This window comes from Malania oleifera, chromosome 6, assembly GCF_029873635.1.
Source record: "Malania oleifera isolate guangnan ecotype guangnan chromosome 6, ASM2987363v1, whole genome shotgun sequence".
NCBI lineage: Eukaryota > Viridiplantae > Streptophyta > Magnoliopsida > Santalales > Ximeniaceae > Malania > Malania oleifera.
The window spans coordinates 53711391-53725114 of record NC_080422.1 but is presented as its reverse complement, the minus strand read 5'-3'; the positions used below and the strand labels follow the sequence as shown (position 1 = coordinate 53725114).

The 13724-nt window shown below is 33.2% G+C and overlaps 1 protein-coding gene across 3 annotated transcripts in view; it reads left to right on the top strand.

Annotated features, from left to right (window-relative positions):
• The first annotated feature begins 1164 nt into the window (after positions 1-1164).
• LOC131158391 (uncharacterized) overlaps positions 1165-13724 on the top strand; it is a 32380-nt gene continuing 19820 nt past the window's right edge. The window contains exons 1-6 of one of the 3 annotated variants that reach the window (XM_058113233.1): positions 1165-1392; positions 2390-2482; positions 3106-3234; positions 4592-4892; positions 5047-5165; positions 5669-5801. In XM_058113233.1, coding sequence (XP_057969216.1) covers positions 2411-2482; positions 3106-3234; positions 4592-4892; positions 5047-5165; positions 5669-5801 — 754 coding nt within the window. In that variant the 5' untranslated portion in view covers positions 1165-1392; positions 2390-2410. Of the gene's footprint in view, positions 1393-2389; positions 2483-3105; positions 3235-4591; positions 4893-5046; positions 5166-5668; positions 5802-13724 lie in introns of those variants that run through there. The other 2 variants (XM_058113234.1, XM_058113235.1) reach the window with 2 other exon arrangements.

The window sequence follows — 13724 nt, the reverse complement described above, 5'->3', positions numbered from 1 at the left end:
TGGAAGTTAAATATTCCAAGGTTTCTCGCCCTTTCATGTATGACTCGTAACATCTTAGTAGTATCCATCTCCACAGTTACTTCAGAGTCTTCTTTTAGCACTAGGGGACGTGTTCCTGATGCCTTTAGGAATTCTTTGACTCCTAAAAGTGTGCAAGCTCAATATAATTTTTTAGAGTTATCAAAGGTTGCATTGGACTCCACAATTGGTGAATAAGCCAATCAAAGAAAGACAAAGGGTTAGTTTCATATTGAGATTATGCTTAAGAGTCTTGTCATAGAAATTACATGCTATTAATTATAATTATTGATAATATATAATTTATTAATTTGGCTTATTGTTGAAAACTTGGAATTTTAATTGTTTGTCATTTTCATATATTTACAGCATAAGAGCTAAGCAGAGGGAGTTTGTGAGATAAGAAGCCATAAAGTGGTAGCTGATGTATGAAGCCATTTCAATTTTTCTTCCTATTTTTGTTTTAATTTTTTAGAAACAATTTAGATTTCATGTTGTTTTTTGTTTTAATTTTACATAAACAATTTAAATTTCATATTTGGTACATAATATAATAGTAGGAACTTTGAACTCTCGAGAGTTGAGCACAGTATGGATTATGGACTCTAGATCCTCGAGAGTCAAGGTAATATTATGGATTTATGCTGACAATGCTTGAACTTGGAATATAGATTTATTATGTAATTTATATTTATATGCTTAAAGCTAAGTAGGTGATAAACTAGCAACTCAACAAATTTTGTTCAAAATGAATTTGAGTTTTTGACGATTTATATGTAAGAGAATTTGAATTTAAGTGAATTTTGGTTGGTTTTCTTAAATGTTAAAGACTTATATGAGTTACATCTTAGTATTTTGAGTGTTTACCATGTATCAATAATTGATTGATATGTAAAAATAAATTTTATGAAAAGATAATGAATGTAATAGATATGATTTTTAAAAATTATTAAGCCGAATTTTGAAAGCTTACAATGACTTTTTTTCTTCATATTTAATTATAATACATGCTCAATTCGATTAATTGAATTAACTAAAAATTTGATTAAATTGAATAACGTTCGGATAAGAAAAGTAATTCGGTCATTTTAATTATGATGAATAATTAATTTAATTTTTTCAATTTAATTAACTACTGGTGCATGTTTTTGAAGTGTCGAACCTCACAATGAATTGACTTTCGGTCTGAAAAGAAGGGCGCGGATATGACCGCTTCCTTGGCTATCCGGCTGCTTAGTGCCGTCGTAGAAACAGCCCTAAGAAGACTCTCTCTGAGGAGGGTTGCTGCTCAAGACGATTCTCTCTCTCTCTCTCTCTCTCTCTGCGTTTTCCAGCTTTTCCAAAGCCATTGAAGGCGTCTCTGGTGTCGACTATGTAATTGCCCTATGTCATCTTTAAATAGTTATTGTTTTCTCGTCCTTTACATTTTCTTCCTCTGTTTATATTATTCGGTTCTTATGATTTTTCCATGGTCTGGCAACATGAATTTGGAACTGTGTATTTGAATTTATATAGTAAAACACAGTGTATTTCAAGTTTTCAACATTTGAAATTTGGAGTCGTCTTGAATTTGGATTTGTATTAAATTTGAATAAGATATAATATAAAATTGTATTGAAATTTGTCCAAATCCAAGTTTCAAAATTCATGCTCCCCAAATGCGGCAATTAGTGTTAGTGTTCTCTACTCGAGTCGTTCTATTTGTTTTAGTGTTCGTTGGGAATTTTCAGTTAGCCCTTTCCAAGTACATTTATTGGTTTTTTTTTTTTAAGTTTTTGAGAGCAAGAAAAATTACCTGAAAAATGCATTCAAAACGGATTTTTCTCCTCCTTTCTCTTCATGCCTTTCTTAATTTTTTTTTAAAAAGAAATTAGCACAATGTTATCATATGATCGTTTCTGTCATTTTTTTTTTTTTTTTTTCAATTTCACGTTCGAATTCTTTGTCAGCTTCTGTGTCATTGCGGCTTTGTAATGTAATTATATTGTCATCACTTTATGAATAATTTGCATTCCAAATGAAGAAATTAGAACGTGAAGGAAGAAAAATAATAACTTCTAGAGTATTTACTTTGAGAACTCATAACCAAGGGCTAAGTTAGTTTGTTGTACTGACTTGCAAATATCAATTCAAATAAACATGCAAAATATAGAAGAAAATCATTTTTTTCTGGATTAAAGAAATTAGTATGAAATGAAGAAATCTGTTGTTCTTATATTGGCTTTATAATTTTGCTTATATTAAGTTTGATAAAATGCATTGATCTGTTTACTACCTTTTCAAATGACAAAGAACCCCCAATTTTGATGCTGTTCTTTGTTTTTGTTTGGTTTATTTGTTTTCTTATTTTTTATTTTTTATCCAATTGCAGCTACATTTATCTGATAAGGCCATGGAGACTGATGTAGAGTGTTCGTTAATTCTTGAACTCCCTGAAAATGACCCTCTGTTCAAAAAAAAGAAGGTGCACTATTTTTATAAGGCAGAATAGTTCATTATTTTGTTTTATTATTATTATTATTATTATTATTATTATTATTTCTACTACTTTGTCAAGGAATGAGTGGGGGGAGGGGGGATGCTAGAGTTTTTTATTGAAGCCTTAACTTAAATAGCTGGTAGCAGCTTCATAAGATTTGTGGGGACTTAAAATATGTGCCAGAAGGAATACGGATTGATCATGGAATATTTGTAGTTTCTCTCTCTATTTTTTTTTGGTAAGCTTCCATTACATTACCTTTGAAAGAACTGATAGTGGACTCTAGGAGGTACACATGAAGTATGTAAAGTGCTTCCTTCATTTCCATCATCTGTCTAGATAAGATGGATTTGCATTTGATTCTTAGTGCTTAAATGAATATGCTGGAAGCCTTGAAGAAGGTGGAAGCCAACAAATATTGTGTATAAACTATTGACCTCATTTTAATGATGTCCTTTCTTATATTATTCCATAAAATTTAGATATTTCTGTTTATTCTAATATTGTTCATTGCCCGGTGAGCTATAAAAGATTGCTTCATATTTCTCCTTTTGCTGTAAATATGCTCTCTTTGTTTTAATATCCATAAGATATTTGTTCTTTGTCAGGTTTTACTGCAAAATAAAGGTTTTGGTTGTAGGGAATGTATATATTTCAAAAATGCATTGAGTACTCCTCAAATACACACTACCTTGGAAGTAATGCTTCAGATATCAAGAATCATACACTTGGACGAGGTGAACTGCATTTCTATAGTTTTGTATAATTTACTCTTTGTTGCCCTCATATGTGTTAATGTGTGTGTGTGTGTTTATATGTATGTCTGTATGTATGTATGTTGAATATTATACAACTCCCAAAGAAAGGGAAGGTATTCATTTCATCGCACTTGCCTTTCTATTCCTTCATGAACCCTCCTAAACTCCCAAACACATTGTTAATGGCTTAAATTGTGGGGATATGTTTCGAAAGCTTGTTGGTGGGGTATATAGAAGGAAGAAGCTGGTATGTACATTACTTCATTTCTCTTCACCATGAAGACCAAATCAATGTTGCCCATAGTGGCATGATCTGCAAAGAAATCTTGCTTGCTCATTCAGAATTTCTTGTTTAATTTTTTCATTTTTTTCCTTCTGTTTTTCTAGGTCCAATGGGCCTAGGCTACACAATGTGCTGGGGATTAGCCCATCCTTAATCCTAAGCACCTTCCCACTCTTTCCTACAATTGAACTTTGGTATCTCCAACATGGATGCCCCATGATCAAACTACTGGGGCTGTCCTGAAGGGAACAATCTTCCATCTTTCACAACAAAATAAAATGGAAATAACACTAAAAAAATATATTGGAGTCTGCTATCTAAGCTAGTAAGCCCCCATTTGGGAGCCACTTAAAAAAAGTGCTGCACTTACCACTTAAAATAAGTACTAGTAAAAAAAAAGTGGCATTTGGTTTGAACTAAAATAAGTACTTAACGAAAAAAGTACTTTTTTGAATAACTTTTTTTGGAACTTGTAATTTGATTTAAAAAAGCAATCTGGAATAGCTTTTCTCCCTCTTAAAGTGGGTACTGTTTATAGGCGGTGGCAGTATAGTAAATATAGTAAAATATGGTGGCATTTTTGCAATTTTTGGAAATTCCCCTCCTCTTTCCAGCGTGATCCTGTGCTGCTCTGCTCCTCCCCTTCCTCTCTCCCCAAGCCCTCTCCTTGCAGATCCAACTCATCCAAGTAAACACGGTTGGATCTGGTGGTCTGCTGCTGCGCTGCTCTGGGAGTGGTTGCTGACCAACCAAATTTCTTGCCTTCCCTTTTCTGAACCCTCTCCTTTGCAAATTGCAGATTGTCATGGCCTCCCCTCCTCTTGGCATTACCACTTTGCCGCTGAAACTCTCCTTTTGCAAATCAAGGCCGCCTCAAGACACTACTTTTTCATTAACATTTAAAACCATTACTTATATTTAGATAAAAAACCAAACAGTACTAATTACTTTTCAGAACTTTTCTATTTCAGTACTTATTAAATTCAGTACTTTTTTAAAAAGCACTTTCCTATAAGTGGTTCCAAACTGATGAAGAACTGGGCTCAATTGCAGGCAGAAGTTTACTTTGATGGAAGTAACATGCACTCACAAGTGGATTTTTATAGTCCGAGGAATGAACTGGAAAGTCTTAATTCAATACTTTCACTCATTGATATCTTATTGTTGCGTGGTAAGCACAATGGAAAGAATGCCCTGCAAGATTTACGAGATGAAACACTTAAGGGGATCCGTGACTTTGGGGAAAAGTACAGAGTGGAGTCCAGAATTGTTGAGAACTGTAGCTGTGAAAAAGAAATGTCTTTGTTAGAGTGGGGCGAAAGCAATGGTGTTAGATCAAAGTTGCAGATATCTTGTATGTCTTAACCATAATAATTTATGTACTCTACTTATTTGTTTCGCATCTAAATGGCACTGGATGATAAACCAAGTTGTGTACAATAAGGAAGCAAACAAACAGTATTGCTAGATTCTATGGTAAAATTTCCTTCGTCTCATTCATTGTACAGATGTTGAAGGGGCTGGAAGAGGAGCCGTGTCAATAGAAGATCTGGAAGTTGGAGACATTGCTTTGGAGATACCTCTTTCTATCATCATTTCTGAGGACCTTGTGCATGAGTCTGACATGGTATTTTCCATCTTCTTAAGACGAAGTACAAGTACTTCCAAGTCCTTAATTTTAGCTCTATCAACACTTTGTGGTTGTTCAAGAAAAGATAGCATAAAAAAAAAATTAACAAAAGCTAAAGTGAATCTTCTTCATTGGGAAATAGATTGCACATCTAAGAACTTAATGAACTTATAAAATAGTCGGTGATAAAACCATTTGGCTATGTAATTAGCAAGATTACGTGGACTCTTAGTTTCTTAATCTTTTCATATTGAGACAGACTATTGAGTGTCCAAGTTGCCGTTGCTTGTTTTTCCTGTCATTAGAAGTATATAGGAACCAACATGTGAGTCACATGCAAAGATTTAGTCATGTTGGATCTTGTTTGATGTAGTTCTGCTATTTTTCCCATGCATGGTGCCACTGGCTATATTCTTGATAGGGTGCATCCATAGTCCTTGTAGCCTAGCCTTGGTATAAATATTGCCCTTGCTGCAATGTAATAATTTTGTTGATTGTAGTTTCCTATATTGGAAAAGATTGACGGTATCTCCTCTGAGACGATGTTATTATTGTGGAGCATGAAAGAGAGGTACAACTTTTCTTCAAAATTTAAGATTTACTTTGACACGCTGCCAGAAGATTTTAATACAGGTATGCTATTCTCTTTCTGGTAACTTCAAATACAAGTAGATTTTTACTCGGCTTGCATGTAGTAACATTTAGTGTTTATGTTTGTTATCATTTTCAGTGTTACCTTAATTTTTATTGATTGAAGGGTTAAGCTTCCATAGAATACTCCTATCACCATAAAGTCAATGGAAAGGATTTAGCTGTTCTATAGAAACCTCAAGGGACATCTTATGTTATCCTTGATATCTGAATTTATGAAATCCAACCTTTGTGGCATAGTAATTTGAAAAATATAGCGACAAAGTATATTTATTCTCTTTTTCTCTTTGGTGCTTTCTGCCTAAACCTACCCTAATTTAATCTCTCTCTCTCTCTCTCTCTCTCTCTCTCTCTCTTTGATGCATGGTTTGCCTAAACCTACCCTAGTATAACATTTCAACCATACCCAGCTACTAACCAAACTGAGCTGCAAGGGCAGGATTTATCCCATTGTAGTAAGGAAATTGGCAAAAAATGATGTTATTTTGTTGAAATCTTATACGTTGTCTCTCCTTTATGTAAACAATATTGCCTCGAAACAAATTAAACAAGATACCTCTATTTTAATCTACCCACAAAGAGTTGATAGCTGCCAAGGATGAATTCAATTCATTAGGTTTTTAAATTTGTTTAGAAAAGAAATGAAAGACAAGAAAACACCATTGATTAGAATTAAAAGGAGCAATGTTAAATAGAACAAGAGATCCAATTTTGAGTCATTTCTTTTGGCAAACATAATCTTCCATAATCTCTTTGATCCCTTCATATAAGTGCTATAATACAGAAAAATTCTATTTAAAATCAGTGGAGTAGTCGTACTTTTATGAGATGTCTAAATAGGCCCTGAGAAGTAAAAAATTTTACCCTTCGTTTGCTTTGCAGAATGGAATTGAAGCAGGAAAGGAAACGAGGGTGGAATGGAATCATGACAGGAGCGGGGTTCCTTCTTGAATGCAATTATTGCCTTTGGTTAGTAACATAAATGATTGTAGGAACCAAAGTTTTGATTTCTTTCCAAAGTTTGGTATTTGTCCGTGGAGGTCGTAATAGAATGAAAATAAACCATTTTTTCAGACACCCCTAATACAAAATTATTTAATTATATAAAATTTTTATTCTTGTTATTGTTATTATTATTTTTATGATTATCATTCTTTATTTTTATTATTATTTTATAATTATCATTCTTAATTATAATAATTATTATCATTCTTATTAATATGAACAATATGTTACAAATAAGGAGACCTTACGAAGCCCTTAGTCCAAACATTTGCATGCTGTGCTGTGGGGTCAAATGAGACTTCTAGCCATATCTTCCTTCATTGTCAAGTTGTGAGATACATGTGGAACAATGTGTTTTCATATATGGGAGAGGATTGAGTGGCTTCGGTTTCTATTCATGATTTTTTAATGGTGAAAGTTTGAGGTTTTGTGAAGAATAAAAGAGGAAGGACCTTTTGGGGTGGTGCAGTTTTTACAATGCTGTGAGCAAGGTCTTGAATTTCGATTTCAACTCAAATTTCGAAGCTCCTTGATTTTGATGTTAGTTTCGATTTTGGTTTGAAAAATTACAGAAATTAGTAGTAAAGCGTGGAATTCTTTGTGAAACTTTAGAAATGGTTAACATACATAATAATACAAACTTTAGGACTAATATATTACAAGTTAAATACATCTATGTTGTGTATAAGGTGGAAAAGTTGTAATAAATTATGTGTATCAAACATATTTGTAAGATAATGTGCATTAAACATATTTAGTTAATATAAATGAAATTCATAAATCATTTAAATATTATTTGTTAATGATAATTTAGACATGAATGGTTAAATAAAATGTTGTGTCAATTTATTTTTTCATTTACTTTCAAAAGCACTTGTAATAATCTTTTGTTTCGATAAAAATAAATAAAATAAATTAGAGAAAAATTTCACTTCCCTCCTAAATTTCTCATTTCAATTTAGTGGAAATTTCATTGTACAGTTAAAATTTCGCCAAGTTTTGCTAAAATTTCGAGATTTTGATAAATTTCGGATCATTCATTGAGATTTTGACGGAAATTATGCAAGACGGAAATCAATTGCCATTTCAATTTCGAGGGTGGCGGAAACCGGAAATTTCGACGAAAATTTGAACAATTTTGTAGAAAATTAAGACCATAGCTGTGAGTGCTCTGGTTTGAAAGGAATGCTAGAAATTTTTCAAAAATCAGAACTATTCATAAGACTTGTTGTTTTTTGCTTTGGGGGAAAGTTACTTTTTTTTGCTTTTTTTTGGGCCATTCTTTTGGGTTGTTTGGGACTCTAACGTGTTTGATATCCAAAGAGATTGGATGGCATCTTTGATGTAATTGTTTTATTAGTTTGGCTTGTTTTTATGTTTCTTTTTAGAGGATTTCTTATCCTCTGTTCTTTTGTAATTATTTTTTATTCTCTTTAATAGATTTGTTGTGTTTTCAGAAATTTTTTTGTTGTTTTTGTTTTGTTATTTTTTATTATCTTTATAATAATCATTATTTGTATTTTATTATTAATATTGTTGGTGGCGGTATCCTTGTTGGTTCTATTGTTATTTTTTTACTGTTTTGTGATAATTATTGCCCTCGAGTTTGGCTCTAGTGTACATTGATGGGCTGCAAGTCTCCTAGTAATAGGAGGTCTTGGGTTAGATTCTGCATGAGGGCTAATTCTCTACTAACTTGGGCATGCTTGGGCTGCAAGCCTCTGCCTCTGGTTTGATGTAGCTCGAGGGTCCAAAGGGCTCGTCTAGGGTCTGGAGTTCAAGGTTACTAAAAGGTTTATTATATTGTAATTATTATTATTCTACGGCTATTTTTTTTATTATTTTTATTATTTTATAATAATAATTACTATAATTATATAATTATATTTTACCACTGCTATTATTATTATTATTATTTGCCTTCAACAAACGAAATGGGTAGGGGAGAAAGCTAGAAAAATTGAAAAATATGGATTTAAACTTTGGTATGCTAGAAAAGAGAAACATAAAAATGGGATGAGAATTATTGTAGGCAAAGACCTAAAAGATAATATAGTAGATGTTAAAATAATAGGGGATATGATCATTAAAATTAGGATAACTATAGTCTTGGAGATAGTGAACGTCATTAGTGGATATGCTTCCCAAATGGGCTTACTAGAAAATCTTAGAAGACAATTTTGGGAATATATGGATAGTATTTTGCAAGGGATGCTAACATTTGAAAAGACATTCATAGGAGTTGATTTAAATAGACACATTGTAAAGATAATATAGGCTATGAGAGGATGCACGAAGGCCTTGGATATGGAGATAAAAATGAGGCCAGTGATACAAGTTTAGATTTTGCCATGTTTATTATTTTGTTTTATTGAATACTTGCTTTATAAAAAGAGAAGAACACTTAATAACTTTCAAGAGTGGTTACAATAAAGGCCAAATAGATTTCTTCTTAAGTAGGAATGTGGATTGTCTATCTTGTAAGGATTGTAAAATTATATTAGGCGAAAGTTTGGTGACACAACATTAAGTCCTAGTATTAGATATATGTACTGAAAAATGGAAGAGAAAGAGTAACAAAAATCAACACAAGAGGACTAGGTGGTGGACCTTGAAGGGAGATAATATAATAAAATTCAAAGATAAAATTATTAAAGAGTGTGATTGGGTAGTTGGGTGTAAGATAGATGTAAGTATTGTTTGGAATAAAATGGTTAACTCTATCATAATGATAGCAACAAAGATTTTAGGTGAGTCCAAAGGCAGATATTCCAGTAGTAAAGAACGTTGGTGGTGGGATAAAAAAGTCCAAAAAATCATTAAGACAGAGAAATTGGTATAAAATATGGTAAAGTTATAGAAATATAGAAAATCTTGAAAACTATAAAGAGGCAAGAAAAAATGCAAAAAAAAAACTATTATTGAAGCTAAAAATAGAGCTTATGGTACTTTATATACTAGACTAGATACAAAAGAAGTAGAAAGAGACATTTATAAACTTGTTAGAGCTAGAGAAAGAAAATGCTAATATTTAGGTGATCCAAAAATGCATAAAAGACGAGAATGATAATGCTTTAACTGGAGAAGAAGACACAAAAGAGAGGTGGTGAAGATACTTTGATAAGTTGTTTAATGAAAACCAAAATGAAAAATTGAACTTAGAAGTGACAAATGAGAAGACTAAAAAGAGAAGATTTATTCGCAAAATTAGAGTTTTTGAAGTTAAGATTTTATAAAATATGAAAAGTAGGAAATCTGTAGGATTAGATAACATACCAATTGATGTTTGGAAATGTTTTAAAGGATAAAATAAATATTTGTTTAACTAATATTTTCAACATTATTATAAAAACCAAGAAAATGTTGGAAGAATAGAGGAAAAGCACATTAATACCTTTATAAAAAAACAAAGGCAATATTCAAAATTGTAATAACTGTCGCAGAATTAAGATTATAAGTCATATGATGACATAATGGGAAAGGGTAATTGAACAAAGAATAATACTAGATATGAGGAATTAAGAGAATCAATTTGGTTTTATGCTTGGGAGATCAATGATAGAAGCTATTTTATCTTTTAAGAATTAATAGAAGAGTTTATGTAAAATAAGAGGGACTTGCATATGGTTTTTATTGACATAGAGAAAGTATATTATAAAGTACATAGGAAAGTTTTTTGGTGGGTCTTAGAAAAGAATGCAGTTTGCAGTAGTTATACTAAGGTCATTAAGGATATGTATGATAGAGTAGTGGCTAGCGTTAGGACTATAGGAGGGGTATCTAGAGATTTTCCTATCACAATAGGTGTACATCACGGTTTTTCTTTTAGTCCACTTTAGTGATTGATGAACTTACTAGGAATATCTAAAACGAGATCCCTTGGTGTATGTTGTTTGCATACGATGTTGTGTTGATTGATGAAAGTAGAAGCGAAGTGGAATGTAATTTAGATCTTTGGAGAACTGCATTAGAGTCCTAAAATTTTAGGATAAGTAGGAATAAGACAGAATATATGAAATGTAATTTCAGTAACATGAGGAGTAGTGGAGATAAGATTAAAATTGATAATCAAGATATTGTTAGCACTAATAGATTTTGATATATTGGATCTATTATGCAAGCGGAAGTGGAAATTGAAGAAGATGTAATCCATAGAATTAAAGCAAGTTAAGTAAATGAAGGAATGCGTCAGGCGTGTTGTGTGATCGTGGAATACCCTTAACATGAAAAGGGAAATTTTATAAGACAACTATAAGGCTGGCTATGCTTTATGGTTTAGAATGTTAGACAACTAAGAAACAACATGTACAAAAAGTAAAAGTTGCCGAAATGCAAATTTTAAGGTGGATGAGTAATATAACATTAAATGATAAACTAACAAACTAGAGAGTATAGAGGTTGGTTGATAGGGTGGTGGATAGAGGTTTAGTGAAAGGTCTTAAAGTGGGTAGGGAGGAGATTTTGGTGTTTCACCTTTAGTTTGCGGATGATACTATCTTTTTCTTGGAGGACCATTAGTCTTTTGTTCTAAATATAGTGGGGCTTCTTCGAATTTTTGAAAGGGTATCGAGGTTGAAGATTAATATGGGAAAGAGTGGAATTGCGGCTATTAACGTGCCTGTGGAGAGTTTTAGGGAATTAGCATTGGAAGTTGGGTGTGCTGAGTTGGGGTGGCCAATGTCCTATTTAGGGGTTCCTTTGGGGGGCAATCCTAGAGTAGCTAGTTTTTCGGATCCAGTGGTGGAGAGAGTGTCCAAGTAGTTAGATGGGTGTAAGAGAGCCCTCTTTCTCTGGGAGAGAGGATTACTGTATTTCAGACTTGTCTTTCTAGTATTCCATTGTATTTTTGGTTTATTTTTAAAATTCCAGTGGGAGTTGTTAGTAAGATTGAGAGAATCATGAGAGATTTTTTTGGTCAAGGGTAGGGGGTTTTAAAGGATCACTTGGTGAAGTTGGAAGTGATGGGTAGGATTAAGAGAGAGGGTGGTTTGGGTCTTGGAAATTTGGTGTCTAAGAACGTGACTCTCTTGGCTAAATGGCTTTGGCGGTTTCTGTTAGAGGTTTCCTCCTTGTGGCATAAAGTTATCAAAATTTAATTTGAACTTGATGGGAATGGGTGTGATACTAATTTAGGTTCTAAATGTTCTTCGGAAAGCCGGTGGAAAGCTATTTCCTAGATTTACCCTCCCTTTATTCCCTGTATCAAATTTGTGATGGGTAAAGGTTGCAACATTTGTTTTTGGAATGATATATGGTTGGGGAATGTTGTTTTAGTCACCTCTTTTCCTTGCTTATTTCGTTTGAGCTCAGGGCAATCCCATGTCTTCTTTTATTGTAGATTTGGGCAGTCCTTTACCTTCTTGGGATTTTCGTCTTAGGAGAGCCTTGAATGATGGGGAAACTATAGAATTATTTTCTTTGTTGGTTATGTTGAGCAATTGTAGGATATCCTCCGAGGATGATAGTCGATCTTGGTTGTTGGATTCCTCAGGTGTTTTTTCATGTAAATCTTTCTTTGATTTCTTGGTTGGTACCAATAATTCCGTTCTACTCTACAAAGTAATTTGGAAGGTCAAAATCCCCCATAAAAATCAATGCATTTCTTTGGTTGGTTGTGCTTAACAGAATAAATACTAATGACTTGCTGCAAATGAGGAGGACTTTAAAGGCTCTATCCCCTGATATATGTATGCTTTGTTTGGATTGTTCAGAATCTGTTTCTCATCTTTTCTTGCATTGCGATTTGGCATGGGAGGTTTGGAATCAGTTATTTAATTATTTTGGAGAAAGCCGGGTTTGTCTGAGATTAGTGGAGGAGTTCTTGGCAATATCTTCTGTGGGGTTTGGAAGGAGGAAGGAAAGCGTTGCTTTATGGAATTTTGCTTTATTTGCAGTGATATGGGGCTTATGGAAGGAACGTAACTTCCATATTTTTTCAGGGAAGAAGATTCCATATTGGTTGGTGTGGGAAAAACTGCATTTTATGAATTTTTATGTGTTGTGTTGGCAATGGAAATTTTAAAGGGATGTGTTTGACAGATGTTTAGCGGGATTGAGTTTGCTGTATTTTTTGTGTTTTATTTTTAATGTTTTGGGTTTTAGGGTTTAGGGTTTTTCTGGGGAGTGGGGATTCCCAGATTTCGTTAAGGAGACGTCTTCTCTCTTGCTTGTATATTCTTTCTTTATCTAATGACTTTCTTTTTCTATAAAAAAAAAAAAGGCATAGCACCGGTTGAAGGCAAAATAAAGGGGTGATTTAGATGGTTTAGGCATTTGAAATGCAGGCCTAGTAGAGCACTAGTGAGGAAGAGTGAGTTAGTTATTGTTTGTAGCAGGAAAAGAGGGTAAGGGTAGGCCTAAAATAACTTGGAATGAGGTAGTGCAGAAGGATTCAATAGTCCTTAATCTAGTAGAGGAAAATGCTCTCAATTGGACGAATTGGAGGAAAAGAATTTGTGTAGCTGACCCCACCTAGTGGGACTTAAGGCTTCCTGTTGTTTTTGTTGTATTATTATTATTGTCAGCTGTGGTATGGTGTCAACTTGTGTTTGTTTTAGAATGAATCACTATTCCTTTGAACGGAGGAATCAACATTCCAGCTGGATGTAATTCTGCCCACATTTACACAAACCAAACATGGAAATGGGAATCATGGTCAGAATTACGATTCCATTCTAGTCTTGATTCTGCGAACCAAACAGGGGGCCAGTGAAGTTTGAGGGAGCTTGTTTAAATACTGAATGTATTCTTTTCATTTTGAGTTCAGTCTGAACTTTGATGGGCATGAATATTTCCCTTAAAAAGAACTAAACTATTTTTCTGGTAGGTGTGTTGTTGGGTAAGTTTGATTGTATCAGTTGTGCTTACGAACCTACCTTATGCCTTCACTGCATGTACATA